This window comes from Temnothorax curvispinosus, unplaced genomic scaffold, assembly GCF_003070985.1.
Source record: "Temnothorax curvispinosus isolate PA1 unplaced genomic scaffold, ASM307098v1 QBEX01004775.1, whole genome shotgun sequence".
Classification (NCBI taxonomy): Eukaryota; Metazoa; Arthropoda; class Insecta; order Hymenoptera; family Formicidae; genus Temnothorax; species Temnothorax curvispinosus.
In genome coordinates, this window is record NW_020214555.1 from 1,017,659 (window position 1) to 1,029,274 (window position 11,616).

The window sequence follows — 11,616 nt, forward strand, 5'->3', positions numbered from 1 at the left end:
GATAGAGCTTCTTGCGACACGAACTTCGCGATTACTTTTCTGCGGATAGCAGACTGCGCTGACATATATTTCTGCGAATCAGTTTAAGAGTATTCGGAGAGTTCGGTTTCCCTCTAGTTCCACGCCACAACTGACTTTTCTTCTGTTTGTCTCGGGCATTTGACAAAGCCCTATATCTCGTGTTTCTTATTTCGCGGTGCTCCGCGCGGCTATTTGAATAACACGAGCATTCTTGAACTGAGCTAAAAAGTCATATTAGCGTCATTTCGCGATATTTTCCATATATATATTACTGTCGTATACATATATGTATATATACATACATTTCGCGCAAAGTTGTTTGGTTGAAAAGTAAACGCAGTGAACTAACAGCGAAAGTAATATTCAGTGATAGAACGTGGAAAACTTTCCATCCAGAAAATTGAAAGCGTTTTGAATTTCAGATATCAATTTATCCAATAGGTGGCTCCCTTTAATCCGTCGCGCTCGTCGTTTGCGCTAAGAACATTAATTATCCCCGGAGAGAAGTTTCTTCTTCAGGCGCGCCCGTATTATCCCCCGCTGACGTGTTTACCATCGTCGTTTCACCGCGTCACGATGCGCCGTCTACTTTTTCCACCTTGGGACGACGTTCCCCCGATATAATTTATAGCGATATCTCTCCCAGTCGCGCGCGCCAATCGTAAACAGGGTATAAGACCAGCAAGAACACGATTGTATCGAAGTATGTTAACTATCCCCGTCGACATCTCGCGCGCGGCAAGAGGGTGGACGAGCGAAATGTTGTCATCGCGAGCGACACGCGGGACCGAAGGGATTTTTCTTTCGAGCACGCGAAAGCAGAGTCGTATTCGATCTTATTCGACGTGGCATGGCGGCTAATGCGAAGTTAATCTCGCATGACGCCTCCGCCACGTGCGGGGGCCGGGTTTCCCGATCTGGCTCGCGGAAAAGAGAGCGACGTCAACCGTTGCTCCTGATTTACCTTTAATGGCTTTTAATGCCCTCCCGCCGGGGACGAGCGGAGGACGACTTGCCTCTCGCAGCTTTCTTTCCTACCGCGAGACTCTCTTGCGGCAAGAATTACGAGCTTTCGATGCTCGAACGTCTTCCGCGAGCGCGAGATGGAAGTGCGGGATGTTTCGATCAATTTTTCCAAAAGTGTCCCGATTCGTTTTTCTACTGTCAGTGTCCTATAGCGATTTGAAACAACACCACGACATTCACTTATTTAACGCGAATGTAGAGATTATTATTCGTTCGATTTAAAGTTAAACGCGCTGATGTGACCAATAATGAGAGTATCATCATTAAGAGATATCCATATAGCAATATCTTTTAATATCTCTTCTAAGATCCCCGCTTATTTAATTGTGAAATATTATCATTATGTCGCTAATGGCCGTCTTTATTTTTATTTCAGGCCTCTGTCAACAAGACGCGGTGCACATCACGGCTATCCTCGGAGAGAGTGTTGTCTTCAACTGTCACGTAGAGTTCCCCGGTGAGCACCCAGTGCCCTACGTTCTCCAATGGGAGAAGAAGGTAGGCGACACGGTACGATATCGGACGATATCGCCTCTGCTCTCTATATCCGTGAGTTAAAAAGACGGGGGCACTCCACGAGAGCGCCGCGCCTCTGGTATCAGCAAGCCTGCCAGTGTACCATCGCGACATTTTAAACGACGACTCGGAGAGAATCATTCGACGTCACATCGAGCGAAAAGTCTCCTTTCGCTTCGCTTCCTCGAGCAATTGATGCGTGCAAAATCGTAAACGCGCCCCCCCTTCCGTCCGCTATTAACACCCTCGCGATGCTAAACGTTCTTTTTTTTCCTTTCGTCGAAATAGTCGTTACAATTTCGCGCAATCACCCGATGATGTATGGAATATAAAATAACGAGATCGTAGTGGCATAACATCAAGTAATAACGGCACGGAATAATGAAAAAGATCGACGTTTTTCGATCTCGCTTAATCCGAGACGCACTCCATGAGATATCGTAAATTTCTTCGGGTGGAAATCCACGGGAATTGTCGCAGTTCGCTCGATGCGCGCTCACTCCCGCGGAAAGAAATTTGCACTTCCGAGACTCCTTTTTTAATTCCCCGATTAAACGTTGCATAATCGCGAATTGGGGCGTGAAGAGGCAATATGGTGGGGGGGCCACGCAGATACGGCGCGCTCCGGCCTGTCCTGCCCGAATAAACAGTTATTTCTATGAATTCTGCGACCCAGCTTCTTTTTCTGACCGCTATAAAGTTAATGTCCCATTTCTAGAATTTTTATATAATGGTGAGTGAATTCTAACTCTTCCGAAAAACTCTGGAGTTCTTGAGTCTCGAAAAGATTTTTGGTGCCTCACGAATTTTATTCGACAGATATTATGATTCAAATCGATCCCAATTGAAAAGAAAAAGAAAACTGTTATTATGAAAACTATCAATTTGCATACAATAAAACTGTGTAGTTATCCATTATACCTTTTTGAATACCTTGTATTTAATCGTCAGAGAATTTTTCCTTTCTGTCGTCGCTTATCTTTCGTAATAATTGACAGACGCGAATAATAAAGTTTCACTGATTATTCAAAAAATTAAAGCAACACTTGCATTTTTGATCGAATATTTACGGAATTTGGCGCCAGCAGTTTTTCTCAAATAACCGCACAAAATAATTTCCACAACGCGTGAACATGAATGAATTTACATATGGTTACATACACATACGCTAGCGAGCTTGTACCAGTGAGGCAGAGCGCAGCGGAGGGCACACGTTTTTGAAATGTTACTGCAACGTTATTGTTACTGAGAGAAACTTTAAATTGGCCGTATATTTACGATTTGTTGGCTTACGCGCTTACGTTCTTCCGTTTGGTCGTTTTGTATATCCTGTTTTGATTTTGATCGGTGGAAACCACCGACAACGGCGAACGGGACGCGCCTCTCGTTCGTGCGCGAGCGTGCGAGCGAGCACCGCCGCAAATTACTCGCTCGAGTAGAGTAAAAAGTAATGTACTTTGTATTCACACGTTGTATATCTCGTCCGGACTGGAGAGGGCAGAGCACATTACGTACATCAATTAACGGCATCATCCGATCATTTCAATCAGTACTAACATGAATTCCAGATCATAAAACGCGCGAACGACCTTTTCTCATTCATCTCATGTGATGACCACATATCATCGCGATATAATACATATGTACAATGGAGCGGGCGATGCGGGTGCGCGACGAAAATGAGCGATACGCTAGATAACATAAATGTGATCACCGGAGCGAATCGAAAGCCGCTTGAAAAATAGCGAGAGCGATCCGTTGTAAAATGTCAATTCTAGTTCCTGGCGGCGCGGCGCATCGGAAACTTGTTATCGTGAATCGCTCTCGTGAAATGAAAAATTAAGGATCATCATGGTATATTCGCTTCATCGATATCCGGCTCTCTATTGGCATCATAATCCGCCGATCGATCAATCTCCTTCGAGTGCCCGCCAGGATTTCATTCCTAATACGGTTAACGCGCGCGAAATGTAAAACGCGGTGTTTTACACACCGCGGAGCCGTAAGCCTTTTTTTCACCGCGCCGCGAATCAACGATGCGACGTATCGCGATTTTTCGCGAGTACTCGCGCACACGCTCACAATGATATTCTCGTGCTAGATTTTTCATGCGAGATTTCGTTGCACTGTTTCGAGAATGAGAGAGAAAGAGAGCGAAAGGACCGCCCGAATCGTAACGTGTATATTACTTTGACTACGGCGCATATAATTTGGTATCCGCGAGAGGATACCCACGCAGAATCCACGTTCGTAAAATCGCAAGACATTGCTCGTTCCGATTTTCTTCTCGATTAAATGCATAAATGTCCGAGATAGTACACGTTTACGACTCGTCGCGGCTCTTTCGAATGACGAGCTCGCCGTTTCACGAATCTCTTCGCGATATAAAGAAGCGAGAAAAGCAAGGGAGTGCCCTTCAGTTTCTCTACATCTTGGAATTTTACGTGTTTTTGATTGTACGCGTGCGTTTCTTGTCGTTCGTGAACTTTTATGTTTTATATAATCTTTAAAGTTTATTCAATGAATCTCTTATCTCGCGACGTAGGATGCAAAAATATAGCAGACGTAAAGGGATGTTTCCTTTTATCTTTAAATCGCGAAATGACGTCAACTGTTCGCGATACTCTCTAAAAGTCGAAGAGTGAAATGCAAGTGCGTAACGAAAAGTAAAAATTGAGCTTGTGCACTTTGATTTGCCATTCTAAGAAATAATAAAATTGCGCTCTATAAATTGAAATGAAATTGCACTCCATTTGAGTGAAAGGGCACTCTTTCCAAGTATAGTAGATCAGTGTCCATAGTGAATTATGTCATTCTACAATTTTGAAGTTTTGAATGGAAAATTTTGCTCTTTTAGAGTCATTTATCATTTATCAGTCGGTCTTCAGTGAATCGTGATTCACTATAGCTTTAGAGTGAGATAGCATCACTCTGATAAAGTAGCTGCTCTAAAAATTGGAATAAAAATTCTTATGAGTGCCCGCATTTACTTAAATTAGAGTGACAAGCCTCTCTTTTGGAGTGACTATCGCAATCACTCTAATATTATTGTATTAATGGCGAAACCACTCTATGAAATTTAGAGAGTATCAATATAGGAATGATCAAACGGTGCGATACATCGCTCGCAATCAAAAATAAAAACCTCTTTCGTTCTTCAAGCTCGACTTTCGACGTCTATTTTGATTCCTCGTTTCTTTTAATGCATCAACGTCCAGTTTAAGTATCTCGAATTACCCACGCGCGGTTTAGTCCGCGAACGGCCAGCTCGTCCATCACGAAACAATGTGGAGTAGCGCACTTTTCCCACTTCTATCTCGGGGGCGGAAAATTGAAAAATCATGTCTCTGTCTCCTCTAACCTCTGGTGCCTTGCATGCGTTGTTCGCTGGCGCACGCGGTGGTGGCGGATTTAATCGGCGGGGATGGGAAAACGCGCGTCGCGTGTGGCTAAAACAAACATAGTGTGACTGTCGCATGAAAAATACGATGCTATTGTCGGCGCAATTAGATAGGGCAATCGCGGCTTCGGCTCGCCGTAAATTACGGGATCGTGTTTCCCGGATCTTGCCGCTGTAAAAATTAGCCCCACCCTCCTGCGATCATCCGATCACCACTGCCGCTGCATGATCGTAGTCTGCGTGTAGAAAATTTTGCCTGCCAAGTAGCGTAATGTAATATGTGTATTTATTGTGTATTAGTGATGCGCGTATAGTCGCATGTATGTCGCCGCGCGAATTTGTACCGCCGCGTATCGCACTTATCGGTCTCTCTCTCTCGCGATCAATAGTTGAAATATCTCGCTAATCCGGTAAGCTCCGCCGGTGCGAGATATCATCTCGCCGATCGGCGTGTACGCGTGCATAATGCCGCGAAATAAATTGATTAAAATTAAAGCGTTGCGCCATCGACGCCGGGCGTGTGGAGACTAACGCGATCGAGAGCGAATTATAGGCGTCGGGTGTTATTTGTGTATCGGATGAGATTACACCTGTACGTATCGCGTAAAACGCGTAAAAATTACATACGTTCGAACGCGCGAGTAAAATGCGGGCGGGATAAACGCGGCGAGATGACCCAGCGCCGCGGATCGGGGGCTCCCCTCGCGGACTCCGGGGATTTCCGGTCGATCCGGCGTCGCGTTGCCGTAAACGCATTACTGTGCATTCAATATTGACTTCGCAAACCTACCCTCGTCCCGGATTAATTAATTAATTGATCGATCGCGCGCGCGCGCGCGCGCAGAAGACTACCGCGATCGACGCGACCGCGACGGTTGAACCCGACGACGTAATCTTAGAGCCGCGTTCGTACACTTGAGCACGCGTGCTCGCGTGCTCTCGCACCCCGTGCGTGCTCGAGAGCGCGAACGCGATTCTATATGATGATCGGCGGTAGCAAACAGCGATACATGCACATACGGTGCCTTCACGTGACGGTTAGGTACCGTGCGAGCGCACTTCCGACGTAGGATCGATATGATAGAAATTAATCGCGAGTATAATCGTGTCGTTGCCCCGATGGTTACCCGTATATAGCGAACGTCGCGAATGCACGCAACTCCACGAGCGAATCTCACGCGTCGAGGACCGCGTAACACATGGCGGACAGACGGGTTTTATTCGACGCCCTATTGTATCTGCACGCCAGATTTCGGCCGCGACTATGGCTTGACTTAATCAAACGTCAATTTGCTCGATAATCGCTTTATGTTTGTATATATAATCGACATGGATTAGTAGGATTTCAATATAAAGGGGACACGATGTAGGAACCGCCATGTTTCCTCTTAACGTAATATTTTCGAAATATACCTCCTGTATAAGATAAAATGGTTTGTAATAATGAATGAATCAGGAATGAAGAAGCGTGTAAATATCATTTGCAAGAAAAATAAGGTAGAAGCACGTTGACGAGCTCTTTGAGATCAAAAGAACGCGAGGTTAATCTTATCTCGAATGGCTATATATACTTTCGTGAGAAAAAAAAGGGGCGACTTCTATATCGTAAAAAAAATTCCAGACCGTCCCACCTCACCCCAATCCACGTTCAATCGTCCCGGCAATTTTTCTATTAGCATTAATTACCATGTCCCGGCAAATCATTTCGGGGGGAGGCGCGAGGCCGATCGGGGTCAGTTCCTCGTACATAGCCGTCTTTTTTACCGTCCCTCGGAAAACGCTTCTGAGAGCGAGAGATTTCCAACGGTGGAACGACGCCGCGTCCCCCGGCCATTTCCATTTCCAGACGCCGACTCGCCTTGATGAAGGGGGAGTGGGGGAACGACGCGGGTAGAGAGGTGGAGGTTGGCACGGCGAAGGGCTGTTTTCTTTTTTACGCGCGGCATCGCTGGAATCTCGCATAAATCACGCGAGAAACCCAGGGGCTTTTGAGCCACCCTCCTTCACCGTCTCGACCATCGCCTCCCCTCTCACGATTCGAACCCCTCCGCGCCAATCTCTCCCTTCTATACCCTCGGGCCGTCCGTCGCTTTCGCCACCCCTGCCTTCCTCCCCCTGTCTATGGCGCTGCGGCTGACAACTAATTTCTCTTCCCGTCTGACTTTTTGCACCCCCCCCCCCCCCCCCCCCCCCCCCTGGCGCGAAACTAGCCTCTCACACTCCCCCATACCATTTTTTCCGTTTGCGTGCGGACGATGCACCTGATGCGGCCTGCAATGGGCTCGGTCTCAATTGCAATTACCGGCGATAATTAAAAGGCTACGATTCATAATTAAGAGACTCGAAAAAATTCTTAGTGAAAAGGCGAGACCGCGATGCCTTTCCCGGGGGAGCTCCCGTTTGCAGAATCGTGCCTTTATCTCGTGAAAATAGCTTCCACAGCGAAATATCTCTGCAATGGGTGAAAGAAATTTCTCACGAATATTACTCTAACCGTAGGAATACACGAGAGCGCTTCTCGACGAGATATTTTCACTTAGGATCATATTTATTGGCGTTTGGCGAATCTTGGAACCAATTTCGAAACTTGCAGCGCGCCGAGTGAATCAAACACGATCGTTTATCATGCGCGTCCATGTTATTGTTTGCTTTTCCGGAAGCAAATAGTTATCGATGCTCGATGGTATACACGTTACCCGCGCGTCCGAATAGGAGACGAAGACCGGGGCCTTCGCTGCCGGCACCGCTAACTGATTCGATGAATGAAGAAAAAGCACTCTCATAAATTGCGGCAGCGTACATTCTTCTGTACCGCACCTGCGGTTCTCGGTTGGGGCTGCGCGAACTAGTGCGAAGAGAACACGATGTTTTTCCTCGACCTCTTCGATCGAAACCGCAGAGACCTCCCTTCGAAATTTATTCACTCGTCAATAAATCCGGCGAAAGTGTGCATAAAAATCGCGGAGCCGCGTACGGGCGCGGGGATAACTTTGGGGATATGGCTTTTTACGAGCGCGCGATTCGCGCCGGAGAGACGACACGCGGAAACGCACGTTTTAACTCCCACCCTTTGAATGGCTTTTTGAAATCGCGCGCGCCGGGCGAATCCGCGAAATGAATTCGCATTAAAGATCGCGTCGACATTTATCGCGCACGAGTTTGCGGTGGGTCTACCTGCCTGCCTAGTTTGCCTCCTCTTTTGCAATGAGCAAGAGAAATGCAAGTTGTCGCAACCGTGACTAACGTTTCCGACTCTCCCTCGGGCTTTTTCATTCTTTTTATTTTCCACATCCCTCCTTTTTGCCTGTTTTCTCTTTTAACTATTCCGCATATGTGCGAGGAGAGTCACCTCTGATGAAATTACCACAAGACAAATAACGTTAAACACACACACACATCCCGGCGCACACGCGCTAGGCGTAAATTGCATCAAGAGAGTCATGTTGAATAAAAGAAGCTGAAACATAAGTGCGGTGGGCTTTTTTTTTAAATGCAATTCTAAATAAAATTTGCAAACAAAGAAATAATTTTATATGGTATGTTTGATCCGTAACTCGGATTCTTACAAGCGTTGGTGAACAAATCGAGCCTTCACTCCAGATATCTTTGGTTCGGTTTTACCATATAAGCGTGATTAAAGCGAATGGTTCCTGCCTTTTAAGCCAGCGGAAGAAATTAAAAAAAAAAAAAAAAAAGAAAAAGAAAACTACGTTAAAATTATTTTTGCTTGTTAAAGTCGCAGGGGTGAGAGTTTTCATACTCGTCCCTCGTAAAGGCCATTCTGCGAGAGCCGCTGTACGTGCTAATACAAACGTGCAATTTGCATACGCGACAATTTGCATTTATGCCCGCCGCTAACTGGTTCGGCCGCGAGCGAGCGGGGATAAAAAGGAGAGGTACGCGCGAATTCCCCGGGGCCAAAGTACCGAAGAGTGGAGGAACGAAATTTCGTGTAGGGCGGTACGCCGCCGCGCCCGCGCGCGCATTTGTAGTCCGGTCGCGCGGCCGCGCGCGCCGCGCCGCCGCGCGCCGGGCTAAAACTTACGCGTGCACGCACGCTTTTATTCCGCGGCTCGTCGCGACACAGCATCCGAGTGGCATCCCTTATGAGATTACGCGGCGCACCGCCAACACACGTGGAAAATTAATGCGCGTTTTCAACAGCGGCGGCGGCGGCGGGAGGGAGGCGAGGAGGGAGAGGCTTCCATTGTCGCATCCGCTGGAAAGTTAGCCCCCCCACGGACTTGCTGGAAAGAGACGAGTCTCGCAGAAGGTTCGCCGGGTCTTGTTTCGCTGGATGCACGAATACATTGAAGCCGACGTACAAAAGTACACGGGTACCGTGCGATAATGAACGCGGTTCAAAACCATTATTCTTCGTAGTCATTAATTAATACGAAAGAAAAAAAAATAAAAGATATCTCCGTGGAAGTTATTCAGAGGTATTCAAAAGCGCGCGCTTTACATCATAATTGAATTAACTCTCGTTTCGGATAAAATACTCGCATTGTCTTTCCGTCTAACGACGCGTGCGAGATGATTCGATCGATAATCGCATATAATACTTGCGTATTAGCGGCACGTGGCGTAATTTATTTCGAATTACACGCGAGAAATTATAATTTTCAAACAATTATTCACATTCGATTATTTCAATTATTTATGAATATCCGCATCCCTCCCCGCGGTCACCTGCGGGGGAGAGCAATCATTTTCCCATGGAGGCGCGCAATAATAACGAATAATTCTTCGGCTGTAGCGCGAGCTTTTAAATGTTTTTGCAGCGTTACCATTTATCGAGACATGGGCCCTCCAATGGAATTACGGCGGCATCGGGCAAATGTAAGTGGAGAATGCAAATTAATGCGCGCACTTCGCGGCGAGAATGCTGTGACTCCCATTGTTTCGCTCTCCACTCACCCTCGTGCTCTTCTCGCCGTTGCCGCTGCTTCTTTTACCCTTAACGAGCACTCTCCATCAAGAACGTATGTTTTTCCATAAAGCTAGCCGGTAAATGCTCGTATAGCTCGTTCGTTAATACATCGGGGTAACTTTCCGCAGGAGAGAGAGAAAGAGAAAGAGATGGAGGAAGGGAGGGGGGAGAGAGAGGGAGAAACAGAAAGAGCAAGAGGAAGGAAGAGAGGGAGGAGGGTGGGAAAATCGGGCGGTATTAAATTTGTAAGAAAGGGTTGAAGGGTCGGATGGGCGTAATGGAGGCTCTCCTTGTTTCCCCGCGTACTTCTATTTTGAAAGAAAAGTGCCGCGAGTAGCACCGGATGAGGGAGGAATGCTGGTTGACGACGGTGAGTAGGTGGTGGATATATCTCGTCGCGAGTGGAAGAGCAGGGAGGGGTAGAAGGGAGCACGACGTAATTTAATGAAACAAATGGAGACACGAGTCAACTGCGCAAACACTGGAAGGAGAGACAGGATGAATGGAGGACGAAGGGAGAAAGGGAGGAGCGTGGACTGCTGGAGGACGAGTGAGATGGCGGAAGCCGAGATAGGGAGAAAGCGAGATTGGGGTACGATGGCAGAGAAAGACAGACAGACAGAGAGAGAGAGAGAGAGAGGGAGGAAAAAGGAGAGAGAGAGAGAGAGAGAGAGAGAGAGGGCGAAAGACGTGTTTGCGTGCGAGAAAGAGAAATAGAGTCTTCCTGCAATTCAATTTCACTGGCGCTTCCACTCGGGAGGCATTCACCTCTGCCGGAGGGACCGACTTACCCGTCCCGCCGCCGCGCTCAACTCCCCCGCGTCCTCCGCGTTAGAAACCTCTCTGAGGTCTCGGAAAGTTACCCGCAACCTGGCAGATCTCTCTCCCGAATTTCGGTTGAATATTATCCACGTCGTAGACGAGCGTTATCGTTCCTTTCCCTCCCGCGGAAAGCAATGTGAAACCTCGGTGTTCTGACTGTAAATTTCTTTTCTCTCTTTATTCCGTCGAGGGACGTAAGCCACGAAGGTAATTATTTTTCTATTCTTTCTCTTTCGCGGCGTAAACACGAAACCGAGGCAGGCGCGGTCTTCTTAGGTGGAGGATTTTTTTTCGATGGTCGATTTAAGCTTTTTGAGCCTTCTCGTAACCAGACCTTTTGTAACATTATACTTATTACATTTTTTTAAATGTAATTTAAATTATTTCAATTTTCATTAATAACGGACGAGAATTTTACAAAACAGAAAAAGTGTTAGTTTTCTCGTCTGTATTTTGGATTCTTCCACGGCGTCGTATCCGATCGCAACGATGTCTTCAAACATGTGTCAGTGTAACAAGCGCGTAAGAAATTTATTCCACCGGCGGGTAACGTCGCAATTTGCAATTGCGTCGGGCGTTTCGTCGCACCGCAAAGGGATGCAGAACGACACCGTCATGCAGTACAGGCAACACTTTATCGCGGCCGATGCAGGCGAATCCGCACGGGGTTAGGAGGTCTACATACATAATGCAGAATGTGCACGGAGGTCAAGCTGAACTACTCAACTGTGTCAGGGTTACCGTTCCTCCCTCGCGGTCGATCCCCACGTGCGGTTTCAAGCACCCCGACCCACTGTCTCTCCCGCAGTCGCAATCCGCTCCTCTCTACGACTTACTCTTTCACCGTTTAGCGAGCCGTTCGTTTCTCGTCATCCCTGTTAATTGGTGACTCCGTTTT

General features: G+C 47.2%; 1 protein-coding gene across 9 annotated transcripts in view; it reads left to right on the plus strand.

Moving 5' to 3' along the window:
• Window positions 1-11,616, plus strand: part of LOC112454016 (protein turtle) — a 268,193-nt gene that overhangs the window by 209,147 nt on the left and 47,430 nt on the right. For 7 of the 9 annotated variants that reach the window (XM_025015156.1, XM_025015157.1, XM_025015163.1 and 4 more), the window contains one exon: window positions 1,424-1,557. In XM_025015156.1, coding sequence (XP_024870924.1) covers window positions 1,424-1,557 — 134 coding nt within the window. The remainder of the gene's footprint in view (window positions 1-1,423; window positions 1,558-11,616) is intronic. The other 2 variants (XM_025015160.1, XM_025015161.1) reach the window with 1 other exon arrangement.